General features: G+C 40.4%; 3 protein-coding genes across 3 annotated transcripts in view; 2 read left to right on the forward strand and 1 right to left on the reverse strand.

The window, feature by feature from the left end:
- The window catches only part of LOC149289590 (partitioning defective 6 homolog gamma-like), a 37,719-nt gene extending 36,592 nt beyond the window's left edge, over nt 1-1,127 (forward strand). The window contains exon 3 of the mRNA XM_089490451.1: nt 265-1,127. Coding sequence (XP_089346577.1) covers nt 265-1,127 — 863 coding nt within the window. The remainder of the gene's footprint in view (nt 1-264) is intronic.
- Nucleotides 1,128-9,003: 7,876 nt separating this feature from the next.
- Nucleotides 9,004-11,411, forward strand: LOC149289591 (biogenesis of lysosome-related organelles complex 1 subunit 4-like). The gene is made up of 5 exons (XM_089490409.1): nt 9,004-9,261; nt 9,708-9,779; nt 9,973-10,074; nt 10,690-10,834; nt 11,329-11,411. The coding sequence occupies exons 1-5, from the start codon at nt 9,004-9,006 to the stop codon at nt 11,409-11,411; spliced, it is 660 nt and encodes a 219-aa protein (XP_089346535.1).
- Nucleotides 11,412-15,524: 4,113 nt separating this feature from the next.
- LOC149289592 (activity-dependent neuroprotector homeobox protein 2-like) lies at nt 15,525-24,964 on the reverse strand. Its single transcript, XM_089490410.1, has 3 exons — nt 24,857-24,964; nt 20,170-20,259; nt 15,525-18,392 (listed from the first exon to the last, which is right to left on the reverse strand). The coding sequence occupies exons 1-3, from the start codon at nt 24,962-24,964 to the stop codon at nt 15,525-15,527; spliced, it is 3,066 nt and encodes a 1,021-aa protein (XP_089346536.1).
- Nucleotides 24,965-26,350: the final 1,386 nt, after the last annotated feature.

Here is a 26,350-nt window from a genome sequence, read left to right on the forward strand (position 1 = left end):
AAATAAGAAACTTCTACGTCGCTGTGCAATAGAGCATCCGCTCTAGCAAGCATAATATTATATCATACGCCGTGTAATTTCAAACTATAAATTAATTCGTTCATCTGTCTCAGAAGTAGAATAATGTATATTTTGCCACATAATAATGTTGCAAAATATCAAACTGAAAACTAAAGACCTATTTTCATATGTTATGTTTTTAATCCTTTAGAAATTGTTTCTTTGTACTTAAATTACTAATACTTTTTTCCTCTTTATTTTCAGAAGAGGTAGATTATAACACTTTTGGGACATCAACGCTGAACAGAAAGAAGAAGATTGCCTTGGTGGCTCTCCGCAATGACAGTTTGCGTCACAAGAAACCTCATATTAATATCAGTATGCCCCATGACTTCCGGCCAGTCTCCTCAATCATTGATGTGGATATACTTCCAGAAACGCACAGACGGGTCAGACTGTACCGGCATGGCTGTGACAAGCCCCTTGGTTTCTACATTCGTGATGGAACCAGTGTCAGGGTCACCCCTCATGGTTTGGAGAAAGTTCCAGGCATATTCATTTCTAGGATGGTACCTGGAGGTTTGGCTGAAAGCACAGGATTACTAGCTGTGAATGATGAAGTTCTAGAAGTAAACGGCATAGAAGTGGCAGGAAAAACTCTCGATCAGGTTACAGATATGATGATAGCCAACAGCCACAACCTAATAATCACAGTCAAACCTGCAAACCAAAGGAACAATATTATCCGGAGCAGCCGAATGTCTGGTAGCTCTGGGCAATCCACAGACAGCACTGCCAGCCACCACAGTCTTCCATCGGCTCACCTTCTACAGAACTTCAACCCAGATGAAATGGAGAGCGACGATGATGCAGATATCGTTATCGAGGGTAACATTGAACCGCGTAACATTCCGAAATCTCACAGTCTACCCTCGGGGAGTCTGTCCCGAATCAACGGGAGCAGCCTGAGTCACAGATTGGAAAGAGACTTGGTTCTTAACCATTCAGGCCGAGAAAGTAACGGAAGCATTCACAAAATACTAAGCAGTTTAAAATCCGACCCCAGAAACAGCTTAGTGATTCCCAAGGGAGGAATTGAGGAAGATGGCACAGTTATTACTCTTTAGGGAACGGCACTGCTTTTTAGTTTTTAGGAACTGATCACTTACCTGAGGCAGACAAATGATGGTTACAATGGTACTCGTTAAACAAACTGAAGTATATTTATACTCTTCGTATAGGCTGTGTTACTTGCCTTTGGACCTGTGTCTGTGCAGGACAGCACTGGTTTTAGTGGAAAACAAAATCACTCTGCATTCCGGACTGCACTTAGTTTACCAAAGCATCTCTTTGTATTGAACTTTTACCCTGCTTCGTAATGAACTAAACCATCGTTTTAACGTAGGAATAAGAAGAGCTGCATTGTGTGCATATTGATTGGTTCTGTGGTACTAGCAGTGCAGCTTACTTAAGATATGGAAGAAATGTTTGACTATAGCTGCTGATTTATATTTTCTAATTTAAAAAAACGATATTAAAAAAAATTTACTTTTTCTACAACCATGTTTTTAAAAGCAATTTATTGGCCCAACCATTTTTTTTTTTTCTTTTTGCAACAGAGCCAAGGTAATCATCAGAATTTCGTGATTCAACAGCGCCACTTGCTGGTCAACAGTGGTACACTCTGTAAAAACAATTTTTTTTTGTGGTAGCAGAGAAACTTCTTTTTGGTGCCTCAGGTTGGGCTGCTTCATGTTTTGTATTGTTTCGCTTGTTCGTCTGAATATTGTGGTATGTGTTACATTCTCTATCAGAATTGTGTTCATTTTCATTGTATGGCTAACACAAAAAGATTGATTAAGCTTCATATTAAAGACGAAAGACTTTGGTTATTCAATTAACGTTACACTGTGGAATTAGGGGACATATGGCTTGGACACTTAAAGACATCAAATGCCTGCCGTATGAATGAATGGCACAGATCTGAACCATTGTCGGTTTACTGATTTCCTTCACTCAGTATTATTCACCTTTAAAATGTATTTTTACTACTAGAAAAAAATTATAATTAATGTCCTGCTGGACAGACTTTTAACTGATGGTTATAGAGGAAAAGTCTTAACGCTACCCAGATACAGCCATCTTCTTTGAGTTGTACCCATGTAAAGGATTGCATTGCGAGAACTGGGGAATGAACTGTAGGTAAATCATGACAAAAACACTGACTTGTAATGTATACACTTTTGTATTGATCATGCAGAAGCAAAGTGTTCATCTTATTTTGTGTCTTGTTTGTTTTAATAGCTTTGTGCCCCCTCCCTTTTTTTTTTTTTCTTTGTTTGTGTTGGGAAAAATCAAAGAATATATTCAGTGATTTCAATAAAGAAGCAAACACATTCCATTGTTTTTGTAGCTCAAAGTAACATTCTGTTTCCGTGTTTTTGGGTTGTTTTCTTATTTGTACAAGCTAAAAAATATAATAACTTAAAGCTTTATACCTTTTTTATACCCGGTATACAACCCTGGTTGTAGTTCAAAAATAGAGAGGACTTCATTCGCAAAATGGAGCATTTACCTTAGAGTTGTGCTTTCCGCTTTCTCTCTTCGTTGTTCTATAGGAAGCATAATAACTAGCAAGATTCTCCTACAAGAACTGGCTGGAGCAGCTAACCAAGCTCTTCCTGCAGCAGAAGCTTACCTGGGTTGGACCTTCATGATAGTGAAACTATCTTTTGGTGAATAAATTGTATCAAATTTGGGTACATCATCAGATACTACTTTCTTAGAAGTGAAATCAATAAGCCCTGTACAATTGCTCAACATGGATGCTTACAATCTTATTTGTAAAGCAAGAGTACCTTAAACACACACAAAATCGAGGAATCTATTCACCAGAACAGAATGAAGAAAAAAATAAATGTCCCTTAACGTCCTCCACCCAGTAGATTTAATATGGATGGACATGGTTTCAAATAAAAGCCATGATCCTCCAGAAAAAAAACACACAAACACAACTTATGTGGCTATGCTGAACAAGTAAGAGGGAAATAATTACCGTATTTGCTCGATTATAAGACCACCCTGATTATAAGACGACCCCCCAAAATCTAAATATTTTAGGAAAAAAACAAAAAGCCTGAATATAAGACTACCCTATAGGAAAAAAAGTTTTACTAGTAAATATTAATTCATGTAAAAAAAAATTCATATTTAATAAAAGCTATGATTGAGAAAAAAATATATTTTTTTATTTGCCAACCTGCCCCCCCAGTTATGCACATCTACCCCAGGGTTGCCACTCTGCCCCCAGAAATGCCTTATACCCCCTATTTGCCAGTCTGCCCCATGATGTGCCTTTTCACCCTCTATATGCCACTCTGCTTCCAGAAATGTCTTATACCCTCCTATATGCCACTCTGCCCCATGATATGCCTTTTAACCCCCTATATGCCAGAGTGGCATATAGGGGGTTAAAAGGCATATCATGGGGCAGAGTGGAATATAGGGGGTTAAAAGGCATTTCTGGAGGTATATATATATAACTGCTAACAGCAATCACACTCCTATCAAGCCAAGGCAGCCAGTACATGCTGGAACTTGGGGATGATAGGAGTGTGACTACAGCCTCCCTATGCCATGCTACCACCACCACCCCCCTTACACATCCATGCTATCACACACTCATTCACAAACATTTAAATACTCATTCATTCCATTTATCACACATACTTCACATATTAATCACAAAAAACCCTCCCCCACCCCCTTACCTGAACTGCAGATCTCCCACTCACAGACTTCTGCAGGGGCCCGGCTGTGTGAGCAACTTCTCTGGCCCCGCCCCCAGAGGAAGGAGGGGGGAGGCAGAGTTATGTGAGGACTGTGCTAGCTTCCTGTTCTCCTGCCGCTGGTAGAAGAGAAGCTGCTCGCGACCAAAGCACCGGTAAGCAGCCTGGCCCCAGCGGAGGTCTGATTAGAAGACGACCTCGATTATAAGACGAGGGGTATTTTTCAGAGCATTTGCTCTGAAAAAAACCTTGTCTTATAATCGAGCAAATCCGGTATTTAACAAAAAATAGCAAAAGTTGTAAAATGTTGTTTTGGTCTCTTACCTGTGTCTTTTTGTTTGTGTTGGAAGAAAACTTATAAAAAAAAAAAAAAACCCTACCATTAAAAACCATATACAACTGGTTCTCAGGTTGAGCCTATACCAATTGGCATCCCAGACAGATTGGGTCTTTCTTGCCTCCTCTGCACTTGTTAATGTAGGCATAGACTTCTTGGGCATTGCAGAGGCTTCTGTTGGACCCCTGGTGGATGCCAGAACTACTTTCACACATTGAGGACATACTGTGGCGTAATAGCCCCTTCTTTGGTGCAGTTGCCTGAGTCTGGCATGAAGACTGCCCGGATTTTGCTTTGAATTCGCTGAAAGCCATTTCAGTATTTTCCAACACCAGCTGGTATTTCATTTATACTGTACATCTAAGAATTTTACTATTTTAATTGGTGCATTTTTATGTATGATACATATGATGTACAGGCATAATTTATTGGGGATCTTAGTTGGGCAAAATACTCTTAGTTTTATTACACATAGAAACCTAGAAAGTGAAGGCAGATAACCATTCCACCCATCCAGTCTGCCTAACCTCTGAATACTTTCCTTGGTCCCTGGCCGTATATCAAGCTTAACCTTATGCCTATCCCATGCTTGCTTTAACACCTTCACTGTATTAAAATCTACCACTTCTGCTGGAAGGCAATTCCATACATCCAAAACCCTCTCGTTAAAGTCATATTTCCTGATGTTACTTTTAAACCTTTGCCCCTCTAGCTTATGACTATGTCCTCTTGTGGTGCTAGCATTTCTCCTTTTAACCCCTTTAATGACAGCCGTACATGTACGGGCTCAAAATGCATTGTTTTCAATGGGTTTAGGGACCGCCCATTGTTCTGAGGCTAGGCTTCCACTTGGGTTTTTGTCCTGCGTTTTTTTTCTTGATGAAAAACGCCAAGATAACTGCCACTGCGTTCTCCTGCGTTTTGGCTTTTTTTCTGGAGTTTTTTCTGGCGTTTTAGCCTTTCTGTGGAAATTGCTTTTTTGACCTTAGGCAGTTTTTCCAGCCTTTACACGTTGGAATTTTCACCCAGCTAAAAGGGATTAGGATAAATGGGAAGTATCTGCCCCCTCCTGGTGTCATTTCCTTGGTAGAGTTCTACTTAAACACGCCCCGGCGGACCCTTTTGTCTCTTTTCTGTGGGTTGTAAGGCATGCTTTATTCCGAATGTCTGCTCCTCTAGGAAGATTGGCCCCAAATGATGGTGCAAATTGTTTGCTGTTGCTTTTGGCACGCAGGATCCAGTTGGGTATGTTTGTCTGTAATGGCATGTTTGTTCCAAATGGTGTTAAATTCAATATGAACTTTGTTCTGTGTGAAACTGTTTCCAGCCTATTTCTCGTAGGACACACAGATACTGGGTCCATCCTCTGCATTGTAACTGTGGGAAAAAAACACCATAAAAAACGCCAAGGCAAAACCCACATGGCTTTTTCATGGCGTTTTTTCTCTCCCATAGACTTCTATTGGAGAAAAACGCCAAGATTTCCTTGCAAAAAACGCCAGTGTCAACATGCTGCGATTTTGAAAAACTGCCACAGAGCCCAAAAAAGCAGAAAAACGCCAGAGGACTGAAAAAACGCCAAACAGAAAAACACCAAACAGAAAAACGCCAAGTGGATATGGCATTTTTAGCACAAAAAAAACCAAGTGGAAGCCTAGCCTTAAGGGGTTAAATAAACTCTCTTCCTTTATCTTGTTGACTCCCTTTAAGTATTTCAATGTTTCTATCAAGTCTTTCTTCCAGGCTATATGTGGTAAAATCCTTTAACCTGTTTCTCCAACATATCTATATCCTTCTGGAGATACGGTCTCCAGTACTGTACACAATACTCCAAGTGAGATCTCACCAGTGATCTGTACAACGGCATGAGCTCTTCCCTCTTTCTACTGCTAATACCTCTCCATATACAACCAAGCATTCTGCTAGCATTACCTACTGCTCTACTGCATTGTCTACCTACCTTTAATCCTCAGAAATAATTACCTGTACAGATCCCTGAGGTACCCCACTGGTAACAAGACCTTGCTTGACAGGTGACATCTGGTAGCTAAGAGTAGGGTGACCACATCGGCCATGTTTTCATGGATCCACATAATTTTCACATATTGCAGAAATGTACACTGCCCTGTAGTATTTGGGACATATAATCTCATGGTCGGGAACCATTTACTAGTTGCACATCTCACACAGTGCAGGTTAGCATTTTACCTGTACAGGTAAGTAATGTATGAAAAATAGATGTGTCCTATATAGAAAACATAACCAATGTGCTCAGCCTCCATAAGGATGTCCAAAGAAATTCCTACTTAGACTGATCCTACATGCTCACTTCATGAAAAGTGCGTCCACGAGTTTGCCTGTGAAGGCACTGGAAGAAGTGGAAGCAAGGTTTTCACCACAATGTCAGGTTCTTGCAGAGGTTTTTGGGCAATCGTGTTCAACCCGATATGCTGTATCAACCTCTGTCTAATGCACTTACACACACATTCTTTCACACAGGGGTGGTGCTGCCATATAAGTATATTAAGCAGTTGGTTAGGGTCATCATTTGTCAAAAGGGCATATTAGGGCATGCAGGTGAAAGAGCTATACAAGTGTACAGTCCAATTACAAATATACTTGAAAGGTGCAGGAAGTGGACAAGGGGTCACATACAAACACCGCTCACGGTTATGTATCCTGGCCTAGGCCTTGGGTGGTAGTCATACCTGGAAACTTGAAGGCTCTGGCTACCCGGAGCCTACCCTTGCGGGACCTGGCCAGTACTGCCTACTGACATTGTGGGAAACACTCCCATTCAGACGGGGAAATGGCTAGGGAGTGTGGCGTGTAGTTCCCTTGCAGCAAAATTGGGTGGCCGATTCACCGGTTACAGGGGAATTAGCCCAATGGGCACAGTCTTCATAGTTAAAAAGCACTGAGCGCCTTTAGGGCACAGAGTGTTGGGATACAACATCATACCCCACTGCCCTGTAGAGGGTGGCTGTTACAATCTGATAAATTCCCAGATATCCTAATATCGCAGTAATATTTTTATCTCCAAAATCATAATTGTAAATATTGTGTTCCATAGCTTGTGTATGGTTATTCTTTTCATTAACCCAAAGGCATTTCTACACTTTTAGACAACAGCATTTTCAACATTTCTGCTATGTCGTTGTTCAATTTCCCTCCTCTTTTAGTGTACGCATACGAATTATATTTCGGTGTTTTTTTCACAACAATTAGGGCTTTCTTTTTAAACCATATTCATCTATATAATCTCTTATTTAGATTGAAAAAACATTTAAAATAGTGAAAAGTGAAACATTTTGAAAAAATACCCCAATTGTTTCATTTTAAGTCCTTACTATACCAGTCCTTAATTTGGATACAAAGCGCTTAATTCAATACATATATTCAAGGGTTATGACAAGACGAGAATTGACAGACTAAGACAAACCGAGACATTAGGTGGAGAGAACCCTGCTCGCAAGCTTACAATCTCGAGGTGTTTTTTTAAATATATTTTTTTGTATTTTGATCCATTTTTGCCATAACTAGAAATCCCATGTGGTGGGCTTTCCAGACCCCATGAATCTCATTTGAAAAAGAGGAAACTCTTGTTATGTCATGACACCACTAGAGTGAATTCCTTCTGCCAGCAAAGTGCTCGGTGCAAATAGAACGGCAGAGGTGGCACAGGCAGGCTGTTTTAAGGGCCTTAGTATATATTGATGGGGGTTATACGTCAATGTCTGGTTCATTGTATAGTGATGGGAGTTAGGATGTACCGCCAAATAAATATTCTTGCCAACATTAATTTTTTGTGGATGTCTTTACATTTTAAAGTGTGGGTGGGGGTGCCACATGCTCTAGGTAAGCCCCTGCCCATCACCTTCAGCCGAGCTGATAAGGGTGGTGGGAGGTGTGCCTCAATAAAAGAGGGTGCACGAGAAAAGCAAACAGCTGGCATGTTTAGGAAAATGTATCTTTTGTTATCTAAGCTGTGTTTGCATAGCGTATTATCATTTAACCCTTCATTTTCTGTGTGCTGTTGTGCAGTGAAATGTAGTACATAGGGTGCTATGTACATTTCCAAAAAATATACAAAATCTATGCATATGGGGTATTTCTGTAATCTAGAGCTGCAGCTGAGATGCAATGAAAATTAATATTACGACTCCCTTTGCCAGGAATTGGTGGCCAACTGGTTGCATGGTAAGTGTCCAAATGCTCCTAGTGAAATACCCTGGCTTGTCTTCACGCCAAAACTATATACTTTTGAGGGTGTGTTTTGAGCTGTCAGACTGCTAAACAGTCCCAAACAGCACATAGGCATCAGAAAATAAAATTTGAAAATTTTAAGTTTTGAAAAATGAATTTTGTGCCCCATAACTTCCACAAAACATTTTTTTAAACTAATTCAGGACTCTTACATTAATATACTTTGTGGTATTTGTTGGTCAACCATACTTTTAAATGTTAGACTATACATTTAAAATTTGTATCAAAAGAAAGCTCTGTTGCCACTCTCTGTCGTTAAGGAAAAATGCAGAAAATCCTTAGGTTTCTGGGCACTAAACATCCTCAGTAAAGAAGGGGTTAAAACGAGGGGAATGTGTGAACTTAATTGTTAAGCTATAGAAATGACATGAAACTAAGCCATCCGGGAGCGCAGACATAATATAATAATATTTCTATTTTCTTTTTGCACAGGTTAAACGTGAGATCCGACAAATGTTTTAGCCGCCCAGAAAGTCAAAGTACGGTTGCCGCCTTTTGCACGTGAGCGTTTCTTTTTGTTTTATTATGAAGGAGAATTGGTCCCTCGCGGCTACCGTTACTCAGGGTTTGTTACGTAGCAGGGCTGGCCGTCAGCTGTTCGCTTGCCCTACAATGGAGCGAGAGGCAGGCGCGGGGCAGTGGGAGCCGGTAGAGGAGGAGAGCGGGGTGACTTCAAGGGGGAGCCCTGGAGACAGTGGCAATGTGTCGCAAAGCCACAGCGTTTGCAGCGGTGCCTCGGTGGGGCTCTTACCGGATGAGGAAGAGCAGCGGGAGAGTCTGGGTATTTCTCCATCTGTGCCGGAGCACCTCCTGCAGGCGACAGCTTCTAACTATTCCAGCTACGTGCTCCAGGCAGACCAGAAACCGGAGGTGAGACGGTCCGAAGGCGCGGCGCGTGTCACTGTATACATGCGTGGGTATTTCCGTGGGGAGAGCATGTTCACCGTGTAAGCAGAGCGTGTCCTCCCTGACGTGCATCACATGATGTGGCCAGCTGACAGGCTGTGTTGGACCGTTTAGAGTTCGAGTAACTCTAGGAGCATGTCTTTGTGCCGTCAGCTCAGAGAATCGGTCCGCTAATGGTGGGTCAGCCGGTAACAGTTATATATCAGAACGTGACTCGAGTTGATGTGGGATGAAGTATACTAACAGCCTTAATAAAAATAGCACTGAAAACACCATGTCGCTTGCGTGAGGCGTGTTGACTGGTTACTGTGAGTAATCTTATACAAAGAGTGCAGTTTTAAGCATTGGCAGCCCAGCTGCAGGCAGGTTGTGTTTCACAATCCTTACCTGTTGTTGGTTTTTGTCTTCAGATTGAGACCTTAGAGAAGTGCTTGGAAGATCTGCTGATCAGAGTTGATGAGTTTGTTGGGATGCTGGATATGGTATGTTGATTACAGGGACGTTATTTTCTTTTAACTCGGTTTTGTGAAGAACCAGTTTCCATGTGGTTATAAAAAAAAAATAAAATGCTATTCTCTACCATTCCTAGGGCGGGTTAAAATAAGATTTCCTTGGTAATGTGACCGTAAGCCTGAGTCATAATACAGTTTTAGTTTTTGTTTCTCTTTTCCACAGATTCGGAACGACACATCTCAAGTTGTAAATGAAAACGTGCCTCAAATTTATGCTAAAGCTGCGGAAATGAGAAAGCTGTATCAGAAAATCGATCTGCTTGAGGTATTTAGGACTGTAGTTATGTGAGTAGTATTGACCACGTGTATTTGCAGAAACCAGACAAGGCGGTGGCACTTGACAGCCGATGCTTCCAAATAAAGTCCACAAACCGGGATGAAAGATTTATTAATAAATAGTAGTTTATTGTATTTGCAGAAGCCTGGTTTTTGTACATTATTTTGAGTTACCCCACAGCTGCAACACAAGACATGATTATGGACCTCCAGTTGACTGGGTACTTTGTATAAGGTGTCCACACACATGATGGTGCCCAGGCTTGAGAATGTTATTGGCGTCTGTGGGGCATTTACTGAAATGTATTGATTATTTCCCTGCAGTGACACCCTCCATACACCTCTGGTGTTCTCAAGAGCTGAGGTAGCATAAGTGGTGCTTATGTGCCTAAAACCTCTGCCCTAACAACCAAAAGTGACAATCGATATACAGTATATTGGTGCCAGCAGGAAGGTCTGGGTTTTGCTGCTAAAATAGACCAGGTTACTTTAGATTTTGCAAGAAGGAAAAAGTGTTAGGTTTGCCCTGATAAGTTTTGAATTCAGGAGCGTTTTCACGTTGGTGATTGCAAGCTGTTGCGAAATAAGTTTCATTTGTAAACAGGCCTTCGTGAAGAAAGTGGGAAGCAACGTTGCTCTCATGGAAGAGAAGGTTACGCAAGCAGAAACACACTTGGGAACCTTTCCTAACCCCTTCAAGAAAATGTTCCAGAATTTAAGTGCAGCTCCCTTTTTTTCTCCAACTGTAAGTATTTGCCGCGTGACAATCCAGTTTGAATAATTCCAAGTATAGTTTGTGAAGGCATTTAATCTTTAATGCTATTAAACGCAGACATGATTTTCTAGATAAAGAGAGCGCTGAGGTCTATACACCACAAAGGGATTTAGTCATGGTGCATTATGCAGGGTATCAGCATAGGAGGGGATGTTGCTGAAAGGAAGGCCGAGCAAAACTGAAATGAAAAAAGCTTCTAATTCTCTACAATTACTTGTCCTGAGGTGGAAAAAGCGTGTATATTTCTAAATAACTTTTCATGAGTCCACACAGTGAAGCGAATCTGGGTTAAACACGTGGGGGGACCCAAAACTCTGGTCTTTGGGGTATGAGAAACCCTTGGTTATGGGATGAATTCAATCGTTTTTACTGCAGAGTTTGTGTAAAAAAAAAAAAAAAAAAAATATTTTTGTTTCATGATGCATTTTAAACCCCATTTATCCCCAAAGAAACAATCCTCTCCAAGAGCACAGCTTCCAAGAACACAGCAAGCGAGATATGAGCCACCGGTAATATTTAAGACTGAGGATCATTTCCCCACTAGCAGCTGACCGGACCAGTAGAAGATTCTTAAAACAGACCTGTATCCCACGGAAAGGAGGCTGTGTGGATTATGGACGCTAACATTGCACTTACGTACTAGGATATTCCTATTTTCTTACTGACAAATCGCAGCTGGTCTTCCAGTTAGGCTTTATTGCAAGAAGTCTGATTGCTATATATATATATATCTTTTTTTTTTTTTTTTTTTTATTATACCAGTATTACTTTCTATGTCTGACAGTTTCACAGATGAGCATTGACAAATTTTACGTAAATACAGCATAACTTACTATATTCTAAACATCCAATTTTGATGAGGGCCTTGGGATATTGAGCTTCCATGGCATACTGTGGTGCTGTGCTTCATAAAAATACCAGTGGACATATTAACAAAAGTATTAAACAATTCTCCGCTTGTACAATTTTGTCTTCCAGCCTGCTGGTTTGTAATTTTCTTATTAAAAAAAAAAAAAAGCCAAATAAAATGATAGTATTGCACTCTGAGGGTCATAAAGATGCCATTCACCAAAGTCCTGTTCTGCATTGCTTCGGCTGGGGACTTGTACATCTCTCTTCTCAGTTGGCCAGGAATTGTGGTCCAGAGTAGGAAGTTAAGAATTTATCAAGGTATTTTGTCTATTCTGTTTCATATCTTCAAGCATTGTATTGTGTGTCGGAGCCTGCTGATGGGAGAGACACCAAGCAGCTTTTTATGCTGGCTGGAAAGGAAGAGTGAAGCTGTTTGCTTATATGTTTATATATAAATAAATAAAAAAAAAACTGCTGCTGTGTCAGAGAAGCTTCCATGGCCTGCAAAGCAAACCTGTATTGTGGTAGGGTCACCTGATGTAGGGCATTCATACACGTGTAGGTGACTGACTGCTTTTTCTGTATTATGTGTCTGCTGGGCTTGCTTTGTAGTTAGACTTAACCAAATGTGAAATGCTGGGAGCATTTAAGCTGAAATTCTTTCACTAGTGTGTGGGAATAAGGACATTTTCATTTCATCACATCTACTACAGATGTCCTTTCATTTAATCCTCAAATATTGCACGGAGACAATGGGGGGGGTGCCTTTAGTTAATATGAAAATGTCCCCGTGATTACAGTAGGAACACACAGTAAGTGCCTTAACTAAAGCTGAGGTTTGTGGGAGCAGTGGGCTTAGAATGGTTTTGTATAATACATAATTTAATGAGGTGACTTTCAAGGGATCTCATCTATTTAAATATGCTTTAAATAGGCCACAAATAATCCCTGTTGCATGCATACTTACACATTAACACATGCAGCAACACTTCCCATTATTTGGGGGAATGTTTAATGTGTGAGCTCTACTTTATTTGACCCTGGATGGTTCTGCAAGTGCGCATGCAGATTTGATTTAAGACAATGACAAAACAGTCAATATCTTTAGGCAGTATTTTTTCCAGCAAAATATAGTAAACCTGTCCTGTAAAGGCTACCATTTCACATCATATTTATTCATTCAGCACTTTGCTACGAGGTGACTAATTGAATGTAGTGTATGGATGTGTTTATATATACATAAAAAAAACCTTATTCACCAAGCAGTAAGAGGTAAAAGCTACAGCTATGACTGTTGGCTAACACAGGCTAAGTAGGCTAACAGTTGAGTTATCGGATCTAGCGTCACCACTGGTTAATAGCGCAGAAGATGAGGTTATAAACCAGTAGCCAATGCAGCACCAACTAAAAAACAGTTATGGTCAATAGGGTTTAAGTATGAGCTGCATCATGAAACCACTTTGAAGGCATGGCCTGTGGCATCGCTTGATGAAGGGGCTTAGGGTTGAAACCACCAACTTTTTATATTTTCAACAACCGAACACATTGATTATGACAGTAATATAGAAACAAAGTTTAAGACCACCATTATTGCCAGTAACTTTACATGAAAGTTCCATAAGGCTACACGGTACGCTCATTGGCAGATGCCCTCAATGTCTGCTGTGTTTGTACGTATAGACGTACTGCGTAAGATGTGAGCCATAAGAAACAAAAATTGGCTATTACAGTAACCATGCAATGACCCTTGTGATCGGGCCGAGAACATGGTGGTGCTGTGGCTCTGAAGGAGTTAATTTACAGCTGGCGCACGCTATTTAAGGGAATCCTATGTTTTCCTGTGCACAGGTGCCAGCTTTATGAAGAAATACTTGGTGGCTCACAGCTGGTCCAAAAAATTGTTTTTTTTTTTAAAATATAAACCACAATTTTTCACTCAGTATTAGTAAAAACGTATTTAAAACACACTATAGCGTTAAAGAAAAATTGGTCCTTGGAATAAAGGTTTAACTATTTATTTTAAACAAACGCAAGCCCAAATAGCCAAAGGATAACCTTTTTTCCTTGTACTAGACAGAACACATGAAAAAAAGAAATGAAGGAGCCTAACAGGCACCATACACAAATATTCTACAACTAAACATTCCAGATTTTCCAGAGCTACTAATAAATTAGATATATCTATATATTTATATAAAAAGTGTCCTGTATCACATAAAAATATATATGCACTAAATGTGGCATTTGGAATTGTTAAATCTCCATAATGGGAAAAAAGTAAGGTTTCCTTAGACACCTAAAATTACGTAGAAAAATACTCCACGCAGTAGCCTAGAATGAAATACTTGTATTGCTGTATGTTACTGCTGTTGGCAAATCATTGTCCTTAAAGGGACAACATCATGTCCCAGACAGCCTCAGAGAAGTATGAGTACTTTAATCTGCATTCTTTAAAAAGTTTAAAATAAATAAAAAGCATTTACCTTAAGGGAGAACCTATAGTCCCATACCTCATCCATGGCAGATTATTCTCCTTCTTGGAAAATAGCTGGGGAGGGGGGGGTGCAAGGGGCCAAATCCACAAGGGGATTCTTCAGAATCCTCCCATGCATTTGAAAGGGGGACGCCATGTAACTTTAAAGGGACCATATGCAATAAAGCGTCTCTGTAAGCTGGTTGCTGTACATATTTGCCAATAGCAGTAACACCGAATGTACAAATCTGACCGGCCATCGAATTAGCACTAGTAAGGCACGGGTAGGTCTTACCAACAGGAAACATTTACAAGTATATTCAGCAAGTGTAAGGATCTACACAGCTGAATCTGTCACAAAAGATTCAATTATAGGCCACTGCTACCCAAGGTGTTCCTTACACAGAGAATAGACCGCACAAAAACTTATATTGTAGAAGTTAACACAAGCAAGGTTATACTGTTTGTTGGATGTACCCAAAGTTCTCAAACTCTGGACCAAGAACTAAATTCTAATCCTTTTTGGAACCGCATGTGAATATGAGATCATAAATAACGCACACATAGGCAGAAATGTCCACTCAGCTATGTGAAAGCCTGCTTTTACAGCACTGGGGGGCTTATTACTTGGTACCCTGATCAACAGTAGTAGTTGTTTCCAAATTCGGTTATGGTTCTGGGTGCTTTTCCAGAATTTTGCAGCACACGTTTGGAGGTTTCATCATTAAAACTCCACTAAACATTTTGCATAGGAACAATCATTTCTCAATGCAGCCCTACGGTGTGCCCATTTCTCTTAGGTTTTGGCTGGGCACATCCTGTATGTATTACGCGACTGCTTTATAATAATTTAAAAAAAAAAAATACTTGCAGGTACCGTAACAATTTTTAAAAAGCAATAAAATATAACTTTCCTTCTGATCTGTTAAAAAAAAAATATTAACCAAACTCATGTACACAACGCTTGACGTGTTATACATTACACAATGTCTGAACAGTGTATTAAACACAAATTATCTATGCCGCATGCTTTGTAGGGTTACAAATGTCAAACCATAACTTTCAAACACAGTTTTCTTTCGCGGTATACTAATAATAAAAAACAAACAAAAAAAAACCAAAAAACTGTACAGTGTGGAGTATTAAACTACAGTTGTCTGCCAGTGGGTAGTAAACCAGATTGTACACAGACCTGCGTATAGAGGAACAACAGCTGTAAAGAGGAATTGGACACAATTATTTTGGTTAGCAGGTGCTGTAATCATTTAAAGTCCATGGGAATGCTAACCAGCCGCATGCCATTCTGAGAAGTCCTGGTTTTATGTACTAAAACAACACTTCAAAGTCGGTGCTCCGGAATTAATGCAATTTCGTCGTTTTCGTTGAACGTCAGATCATGCTTCAGCTTTTGAAGTTTCAACATCTGGAACCCAAGCAGCACCCTCTGTCTGTTGTTTCTTAGAGATTTCATACACAAGTAACGTTTGGTTCCTATGTATGAAGCCACATCGCCTTTCCACATGTCCAACAAAGTAGCAAGCAACAACAGTTCCTTCTTGCTGGGATATGGCCTTTTGTTGAAGTACTTTGTTAAAAATTCCTTTTTAGATTCATGGGATGTTTCAGATTTGTCAGGAACTATGGCGAGGATTTCAAGAGAGTCTTTCTCAATATCAATATCCAACTGGTCTTGCTTTACATCTACCCGTCTTCGCTTGTGAGGTACAGGTGGAAAGTCCTCAGCAGCACTTGTCTGCTGGGTGGCCTCATCTGTTGCCATCTGATCTTCTGAACTAGTATTTTGTTTTGCATAGTCATGCATGCCCCCACCCTTTAAGGCCTGTGCTGCATTATCTTCAGGTGGAACCTCAACCCCAAAGCTGCTATCTTTGGGGGCATTTCGACAACGGAGCAGATGAACAGCAATGGCAGACAAAGTCATGCTACCTGTGTAAACACCGCAACAATAGATGCATTTAAAAGCAGGAGTCTTTAAAATGGTATGGACTGTAGGCATGATGTGGTGCTTCTCTTTCAGATGTGTCTCATACAACTCCGTCTTGGACAGAGAACATTTGCAGAAAGGGCATTTCGAGGTTTGCTTATTGCCGGCAGCACCATCATCATTAGGATTGTGTTTTACTTTAATGTATAATGCAGATACAAATTTTGGATTGACTCCAGTAACTACTGCAAGGTTTATTTCCCGGCCTCCAAGCTCATCTCTTGACACTTTTAATTTGAAGTCAAAACGAGGAAAAAGCGCATTACAGTCATCATCGGTTGGAATCGTCAAGCCTTTCTTCAAAAAATCCGCATGTATTGTCTTTTTATCCTGGTGCATTATTTTCATATGATAAACAAAGTTTATTAGTTCATGGAAAACAGCCTTGCAATACAAGCAAACAAGACCATGCATCAATAGATGGTGTAAAACATCTTCTGCGGTTATCAAGGTCTTGCAAGGTGCACATCTGACGATATTCTCATTCACTTTCAAAGAGGATGTGTGTGCTGCAATAACAACCGGTTCTTTTGCTTTCACCATAGGTGTAGCTGCAGATTTTGAGGTTGGATCCTCTTTTAGGTGTGCTATCTGCATGTGCACTTCATAGACATTTGAAGGGAAGAGCTCATTGCATACGGGACAGGTCTTCCATTGCTTGGCCTCCTTACCCGATGGACTTGGAGCAGTTTTTAAAGAGGCAGCCTTTTGGGGGGTGGTGTTTAGACGTACAACAGGAGCAGCTTTTGCATTTGCTGGTGTTTGTGAAACCTTAACTACATTATCAGGCTTTTTCAGCTGCACTGTCACTTTGGGTGGGTTAACAGCAGGAACTGTGCATGGAGCAACAGGCAACGAGACAGTGATAGGAGAGAGGGTGTAGGTTGGTATCCCATTCACTTGTTTACCGGTTGGAATGAGTTGTCTAAATATGGGAGCAGAGAGGAAGGTGTTTTGGGAAGCCCCAGCTTGATTTGTTGTAAGGTTGCCAGGTTTTACAGCTTGATTGACATTAAGAACAGTGGGTCTCACTGTCTGGTTCGCATTCATCACATTGGGTCGCACAGACTGAGTACAAGCGAGAACTGCTGACTGATTTACAGGAAGCAAACTTCTACTCAGTGGTTGATTTAGAGGAAGAACAGTGGGTTTTACAGAAGTCTGAGCACCTGTAAGAATCTGTCCAACATTACAGCCGGAGGGAAGGACAGTTGCAGTAACAGACTGGTTCAGAGGGAACCTGGGAGACAGAAAAACAGACTGTGGGAGGGTAATGGTCTGGTTCTGTTGGAGGGTAATGGTCTGGTTCTGTGGGAGGGTAATGGTCTGGTTCTGTGGGAGGGTAATGGTCTGGTTCTGTTTGAGAGCTGTAGTGACAAACTCAACTGTAGCTGTAGAGGCAACAGATGTAGAAGTTTTCTGTACCAAACCCGCTGAAGAATCTGCAACAGTAGCAATTTTTGGTACAACATTCTGTATAGCAGCAGTTGATGTCCCCAAAGGTTGACTTGGGCCATTTTGTGGAAGTGATACCATCTTTGGACCTTGAGACGAAGCTGGAACTGCAGCCGGCGAGTTTGCAGACACCGCTATTTGTTGTGGTGTAGCAACTCCAGACACGGAGGGTCGTATGTTAAGCGGAACCTTTTTCGGCTGAGCTCTACTGATTTCTGAAATGTCAGCCCTTAATTTCTGTTCGAGATCTCTGTGTTTTTCAGATGTTATAATATGGTATATCAGAGCATCATGAGAAACAGCTGTGAAACTGCACTTCTTGCAAAAGAACTTATTTACAGGCTGGGTTTTAACTTCTGAAGCATCACCAATGTCTTTTTCAGACTTTTCTCCAAAATAAGATTCAGCCAATTTCTCGTAATGATTCAAAAGAACATGCTTTTTCATGCTGTAGTACAGGGTGTCAGTGAAAGAACACTTGGAGCACGAAAGTTTCATGCAGTTCCTCGGCAGATTTGAATTCTCCTTCACAGCAGGGATTGGGCCCTTCCGGACACTACTGTGGAATATCCGCGCGTGCTTTCCAACAGTTTTTGACTGGGAAGTAAATGGACAGTGAGAACATGTAGACATGAGCTCAAGGTCCTTCTCTTCTTCATGATAGCGCTTCAGGTGGCTTTTGAATGAAGAAAGCAAATTGGTTGAAAATTTGCACATACTGCAGCAAAATGACTTTGATCTGTATTCCTATGGGGCACAAAAATAAAAACAAAGAACAGTTTAAATGACCAAATAGAAACATAAACACTTACAACATAAAAGAGAAAGATTCCTAACCCTCATTCTGAAAAGTCATGTTTTAAGGAATTATGCTACACAGCAAAATTAAATCTCAATGACTTTGACGCATCCTTTTTATAACACTTCAATGAATGCACAATACACACACACGGAAAAAAAGCATGCATCAAAATGTTTGTACTCAATAGCATACACATTTGTGTAGGTTTTTTCAGGTACATTAATTTAATGCCCGACTAATTCACAGACAAAGGCTTTACTATTTTATCAGAAAGAAATTAAACAAAAACAACCAGCACATAATATCCAAGCTTTCCAGCACCTATAGAAACCATTAAAGATAATGTTTCCTCTCAATGCTCTAACCAAAACCAAGTAGAACTAAAGTTTCCCATCAACAGTACAAATATTAAAGGCTGGGTGGAATCCTTTTACAGACAGGAATTTTGGAATCCTGTTAACAGGATCTATTTACTAAAGGCAGAGACTGGATGGGCCTACTGGTTCTTATCTGCCGTCACTTTCTATGTTTCTATATTCACTGCATGTTATAAAGGTCCAATCCTAGTGAGCTTCAGCTGCAAGAAGAACTTTGCTGGCCCTATATAGTGAAATCAGTGAGAATTCTTCAGACCTCTCGCCTATTAAAGCGGACATTATGCAGGGCCAGCTCAGTCAATCTAACTTGGAAAAACCTGCCTGGGTGGCCCTTCACGATTGGTGTATAGACCCAAACAAGTTCAAGTTGTACCTCTATTCTAGAGGCTGCCGCTGACTCTAGACTGTTTTGGGTTTGTGGTTTCAACAGTTGTCAGCCAACAGTATACCAGAGCTGAGCAGCACCAACACACAAACATTACCCGGATCAATAAGAACGGTAAAGCATAATTTGAGGTTTTTAGCCTTAGCTGTTGTGTTATTTTCTGTATCCCTCAGCAGTCCTGTCTATCCATAAGAACATAACTTCTTGTTAATTCAGAAGGTATCCTCGACAGTCCTGTGAAACGCATAGCTGAGCGCTGACACAAACCGTTAACACAATTTAATATACCAAATGCTGGACAGTAAAAATTCTAGGACAAAATTGCCTCCTTACGAGATACGCGATTATATTGACTGAGTTGAGACATGAATCTTCAAGCGCCACCTTACTACACAAGTCAACATTCACTAAAGTACATAATGGTATAAGGAATGGATTATTTACCAGGCACGGTCATCTCTCACGTAAATGTCACCAGATTATTAAGATGCTTGGTCAAAAATTAAATAAAAAACAATAAAAAAAAAAACTTAATGCAGTGACATCAAGGGAGGGTCTTTAGCTATTTTACTTTTTTTACAAGATTGAAGAATAAAAGAAACATTGTTTTCTACAATCCTTTTCTTGTCAAAAAAGAAGAAAACAAATTTAAGCTTGCACCACCAGCAACAATTTGACCAATTTAGGATTTTTCATTAATAATAGTTACATCGAGGAGGTGGAACAAGAAGTTTCTTTAGCTTCTGCTGCATGAGCCACTATTAGGTCATCAAAAATTGAATAACTGTAAATATGGTTTGCTATTCGTGGAAAGTTTAAATGACCTGCAAATTTGACAGGTTCCAATAAAAATCTTTCACAAAAACCTTGATACAGCATTTGAAGCTACTGAAAAGAGAATGGAGTTGTGCGGCAAGTGTCCTTATCTACTCTGCTGCCAGTCACTAGTGGAAGACATACATTTCTGCGTCCATTAGCTTCCCAAAGCGAGACATCCTCCCATGATGTACTGGAAAAATGTTTGTCTCCTGGATTAAAAGTGTTGATTTCCTAGAAAACAAACAAAAGAATATAGATTTTGATGCTTAAGATTTATATATGTCTAAATATAATACTCTTCACTGTCCGGCCAGAACGTAATTCCATGCAGCACTAATTTAATCTGTCCTCAGAACCAGTATTCCAGTCAAGGATTACCTGCATGTGGTAATTAAAGCTACAATACTTCGCCACACATAAAACCAAGGGTTTCTCTCCAAATAAAAAAAATTTTATAAATACATTTATATCTATTATACACACACACATATGGACGGAAGTATATCAAAACATTTTGGACAAGGCTATGCTTCCAACTTTGTGTGAACAGTTTGGGGAAGCCTGTACCCCAGTGCACAAAGCAAGGTCCGTAAAGACATGTTTGGATAAGTTTCGTGTGGAAGAACGTGACTGACCCGCTAAGAGCTCTGACCTCAACCCCATCAAACACCTTTAGGATGAGCTGGACCGGACATTACGAGCCAGACCTTGGAAATGCTCGACTGGATGAATGGGCAAAAATGTCCACAGAAACATTCTGAAATCTCGTGGAAAGCCTTCCCAGAAGCTCATTCAACCCCATGATGTGCCAGGTACGTCAGTTGTCACTAGCTATGTTTTCTCTTCATAATTCCCAAATTAGCTATGTAAATGCAAAGGCCGTTTGCAGTGCGAGAGGTTACTCGAAACTGTCTAACAGCTGATGAACCAGGTTTACCCTGAGGGTTTATCTAAGGTTTTTCTTTTTTATACAAGGATGAAAACATCTTGCCTATTCGTATACAATAGCAAAGAAAGGCTCAGCGTAAGTCCAAGCAGAAGACACGCAGGAACCTTCAGACATTAAAAGAACACTGGCACAGAGACTTCATGCCTCTAGCAGATTAGATTAGCTAAATGGTTCCTATGATTGATTGTAAGATGTCTGAGCAGGGCCCTCCTTACCCCCTGTGTCTGCAAATCAAGTTATATTATACACTACTTGTTATGTCCTGTTCATATGATATGGCCCTATATAGAAATAATTTCCCGCCAAATTCTATATTTCTATGTTCAAGGCACTCCTTTTCACACAAAAGTAGAAGTCAAGGCTACCTGAACTAATCCTGCAAATTGAAAAAAAGGGAAATTTAATTGATTTTCTCCACACTATACACACACAACTTGAGTATGGTGCTTATTTCAATCTCTAAATCAGTTTCCTTAGTGTACAGTAGAGTGTGCAATTTGGCATTCACTAATATGTACCTACAGCCAAGAATCACCTTCCTTCCTACTAATTGTAGCGAGTGAAAATGTAAAGAACTTCTATGTAACATTTTGTGATTTAAGGTGGAAATCCAGTTTGGAGGGGGGGGTTAGATAAACAGATAAATATCTGGTGATTCTTATATATCAAGAGCTGAAAGGTGCTTTCCTGGGTTGGCTAAGCCAAATCCAAACATGATCCTGGGGAGAGATCAAGTTGTACCGTCAGCCTCAGTGGGCTATCGCATATTTATACTGTGCCTTCTACAATCCACATTTACACCAGAACAGATTCATTTCCAGAAGCATAAGGATATATATCGGTTTTAATAAACAAAGGCTACTACATAACAATCTAGCCAATATTATCAGTAAATGATTCATGGATTGGTAGGATACCTGAGAGACTAAGTTTTGTTTATTTTTTTACATGCGACTGCAGATACAGGCTGTCTTATTTAGAGCATGCTAATCAATGCTCACAAAGCTGATGTTGTGCTTACGTGGAAATATGTTATGATGCCAACCAAATGAACCCATTACCGGAACATGTAGCACGCCATTACCGAGGCACCAAGATGCCGTCCAACCAACACGGAAAGGGGTACATAATTACTGTTTTCCCACAAAACAATCTTCAGACCTTCTACCACATCCTATAACACAAGGCAGACCATATATTTCTCCTGCTGTTCCATAGTAGATGTTTACATCCTACAGAATAACGGATTTCAGCACTCTCTTTACAAACACAGTCTACCAAGCAAGAGACACAGAGTATTGCTTCAGGTAAATTGGATGAAGATTGAGACAATCCACAATGTGTAATGCCTTCAGTGAATTACGTGATTTATAAACCTTCATTGCCACATATCTGTACAGCCACCACCCTGCCCTCACCCTCCCTCTAACTTTGCACCCTCATATCCACTGACCTCTTCACTACATTAAATCAATTCTCTGCTGTCACTGAAGGAGGTACATGCTCTTTTTCTTTCCTCTTGTCCAACTACATGCCCCCTTGGCCCGATCCCTTCCCATCTTACCCATTCTCTTTCATCTACTCTTGTCCCTACTCTAATTCTTCAACCTATCCCTCACTAGTGGATCTGTACCATCCTCCTTCAAGCATGCTACCATTACTCCTATCTTGAAAAAGCCCTCATATGACCCGACCGATATCTCCAATTCCCGTCCCATCTCTCTACTTCCCCTCACCTCCAAGCTTCTTGAAAGAATTGTTTTTTCCCAATTAACTAAGTTTCTTGATTCCAAATCCCTACTTGACCCTCTTCAATCTGGTTTTCGCCCTCAACACTCCACTGAGATCACCCTTACTAAAGTTACTAATTACCTGCTCACTGCTAAAGCCAAGGGCCACTACTCCATGCTAATCCTACTGGACCTTTCTGCTGCTTTTGACACTGTGGACCACCCTCTTCTCCTTGAAACTCTCAATTGTATTGGTCTTAGTTACACTGCTCTTTCATGGCTCACTTCCTACCTTCAGCATCTCTGTCTCCAATAACACTTCCCCTCCCCCTCTCAGTGGGGGTACCCCAAGGCTCAGTTTTAGGACCCCTTCTGTTCACTCTTTACAGTTCCTCACTTGGCAAACTAATCGCATCCTTTGGCTTTTAATACCACCTGTATGCTGATGGCACCCAGATCTAGCTATCCTCCCCTGATCTCTCTCCCTCTGTCTTAGATCGTGTGTAACTGTCTCGACTCCGTCTCCTGGATGTCTGCACGTTTCCTTAAACTCAATCTCCCAAAACCAAACGTCTCATCTTCCCTCCCTCCAATGCTAAGACTCCGCCCATCAGTTTCCCTCAAAGTTAATGGTGCTATCATCTCCCTGTCCCCTCATGCTCGCTGTCTTGGTGTCACCCTTGACCCCGACCTTTCGTTCACCCCCCACATTCAGTCTGTCTCTAAAAACTGCGGTCTCCATCTTAAAAACACTGCCTGCATCCATCCCTTCATAACACAGCATGCAACTAAGGCTCTTGTCCATGCCCCGATTATCTCCCGTCTTGATTATTGTAACTCTGTCTTAGCTGGTCTCCCTCTTAACCGTCTCACTCCTCTCCAATTCACCATGAATGTGACAAAAGTCACATTAACAATACCGATTTAGCAGAAAGTTAAATTTTAAGATTCTTATCTTTTATTCATGTAGCGCCAACATGTACGCAGCACTTCTTACAATAAATGTATTCATACATTAGGTGGAGAGAGCCCTGCTCGCAAGATTGCAGTCTTGAGGGACCGGTAAACAAAATATCAATAAAGACATTACGAAGCTCTATGTTTTATGCAGGTTTAATTTTTGCAGAAGAAACTCCCTGAGGTTGGCCATCGTTAGTAAAAAGTGAAATCCGTGAGGGGATGTGTCACAGACTCACAGCTAAACAAATAATCCAGAGTAACATGTGCTGGCACGATGGATGTATATTAATGTAACTTCCAACATTTATTGCAGCTCCACGAGTTGCAGAACTACTAATCAGTGGGATAACTGCAGTCAGTCGTGTGATAGAGCATCCAGAAAGTGTTCCGGCAGAAAATAAAGGTATTGAACCCAATTCTAAACTGTTTATCAGACCTGTAACCAACTGATTAATTCATGTACAGTTTTGTAATATCATTTTTCTCAATTTGATATTTTACGATAAGCTACCTCTGCAAAACGTGTCCGTGACATAAGATTATTTCACCACTAGTTCACCCAACCTCGATTGCTCTCTGCCTCTCTTTACCCGTCCTTTTGTCACATTTGCCTCCTTTAGAATGTCTGATCGCGAGAGGGGCCTCTCATAAACTCAGTAATCTTGCTAGAAACTTTTGGCTACATAATAAGCTCACAGATGCATTCCTCAACTCCTGTTATACCTGCGTGTGTTTTTAACCAAGCCATATTTAAAACGTACAACACTGTAGTGTATGGTGCTACTTAATAAAAGTCAATAATAACCACCATAGGTTATATACAAATGATATCCTTGCTTGCAATGATGAGTCTCTGATTTCAAATTTAGCTAATACAAATGATGCCCTTTCATCTTAATAAATAAAACCTAAAGTGCAACAAACAAAGGAGAATGGGAGAAGTGACAAATCGAACTGCTACAGATCAATCTACTACGTAGTAAAAGTAGAAGGGTCCATGAAAAGGGGAGAGATGGTGTTAGTGTGTGAGATTATATATGTAGAAATAAGCAATGATAGGGCAGACATGGTTTGTTTTACATGCATCAGCAAGCCGAGGAAACTTCCCAGATGCACCAAATAATTCCCAAAACACACATTAATGGTACATATAGTTCGGAGTAATCAGACATTTAAAAAGGACTCTTACCTCTAATATCTCTTTGCAACTCTCTAAACCAATCTGCAGTAACATTTGCTTCACCCTCTTCCGCGCTCTCCTAATTTTCTCAAGGTTATTAACTGGTGGTTGAAACATTTTGACAGATGTGCTACAGTAAAACACGGGGGGGAAAATAAATTAGATAATCATGCGACATAATGGACATAAACATCAAAAAATAGCATAGTATTAACCCGGGAGAAAAAAAAATTACGTGATGCATCACAATGATTCAATAGCACCCTCATATCATAGAATCATATTGCATTAATCCAAATACGCACGCGGCTGCAAAAATATTATGTACACACACGTATATATATATATATATATATATATATATATATATATATATATATATATATATATATATATATATATATATATATATATATAGTGGTTTAAATGTTTATGGGTAGTGAAAAAGTTATTGAAGATGGGTACAGTACGTAAAAATGTACTTCAGGCGATGGGCTGCAGCTCAAGTTGCAGATATGTGAACGGCCAGTTTCTTAATGACCACTCTACAGCGCGTGTGCAGAAGTATATCAGCAGCTGTCCTCTGCCCCATTTCTACTTCTCATGCATGCTTACAAGATTTTCCCTGTTTTAGTCCTTAGGTCTCGACTCTCTCCTCTGCAGTCTGTCCTAAATGCTGCTGCTAGGCTTATCTTCCCTGCAGCCGCTCCTCTTCTGCTTCCCCACTCTGTGAAATCGACCGCTGGCTAACATATAAGGCCCTCCATACATTTCTGCCCTCATATGCAAATACTCTCCCACTCGATCCTTACGTTCTTCCCATGGGCTAAGGCTCTCCCTCCTCATCTATCACCTCTTCCCTTTCCCGTCTACAAGATTTCACTCGGGCTGCCCCATATCTCTGGAATCTACTTCCACCGAACCTTCAGCATTCACCCTGCCTCCCAACATTAAAGCAACGTCTCAAAGCTCACTTCTTCAGAGAAGCCGCGCAATCTTAGCTGCTAGAACCTCCCTGTCATTGATACGACCACCACACTACGACCACCACACTACCTCTCACCCTTTCTCTGTGCCTTATGTTTGTCACCCCATTCCCTCAAGATTGTAAGCTTGCGAGCAGGGCTCTCTCCACCTAATGTATCGGTTTGTCTTACTCTGTCAGTTCTAGTCTTGTCATACCCCTTGAATATATGTAATGTATTAAGAGCTGCGTGAATTGCTGGCGCTACGTAAATAAAAGATAATAGCGTAGTTGCTCAATTATAAGATGACTCCCCAAAATGTTAATAATTTAGGAAAAAAAGAAAAAGCATGAATTTAAGACTACCCTATAGGAAAAAAGTGTTATTAAACTTTTTTATTAAGTTTTATTAAAAAGTAAATATTAATTTATGTAAACTATTTTTTCATATTTAATAAAAACTGAGAAAAAAACATTTTGTTTTTTATTTCCTTTTATTTGCCAACCTGCCCCCAGTTATGCACACCTGCCCCCCAGAT

The sequence above is a fragment of the Sceloporus occidentalis genome, unplaced genomic scaffold, assembly GCF_023333645.1.
Source record: "Sceloporus occidentalis isolate IW3139 unplaced genomic scaffold, rSceOcc1.0.p SCAF_44, whole genome shotgun sequence".
NCBI classification, from domain to species: domain Eukaryota; kingdom Metazoa; phylum Chordata; class Lepidosauria; order Squamata; family Phrynosomatidae; genus Sceloporus; species Sceloporus occidentalis.

Bases quoted from the DNA above. Each gene is read 5' to 3' on its own strand.
- LOC149289591 (XM_089490409.1), top strand. From the start codon at position 9,004: ATGGAGCGAGAGGCAGGCGCGGGGCAGTGGGAGCCGGTAGAGGAGGAG. The intron at 9,262-9,707 runs GTGAGACGGTCC...TTTTGTCTTCAG, and splicing joins AGGCAGACCAGAAACCGGAG to ATTGAGACCTTAGAGAAGTG. The intron at 10,835-11,328 runs GTATTTGCCGCG...CCTCTCCAAGAG, and splicing joins CTTTTTTTCTCCAACTGTAA to CACAGCTTCCAAGAACACAG.
- LOC149289592 (XM_089490410.1), bottom strand. From the start codon at position 24,964: ATGTTTCAACCACCAGTTAATAACCTTGAGAAAATTAGGAGAGCGCGG. The intron at 20,260-24,856 runs GTAAGAGTCCTT...TTTGTTTTCTAG, and splicing joins GTTGCAAAGAGATATTAGAG to GAAATCAACACTTTTAATCC. The intron at 18,393-20,169 runs GTATGTCTTCCA...TGTGCCCCATAG, and splicing joins AAGCTAATGGACGCAGAAAT to GAATACAGATCAAAGTCATT.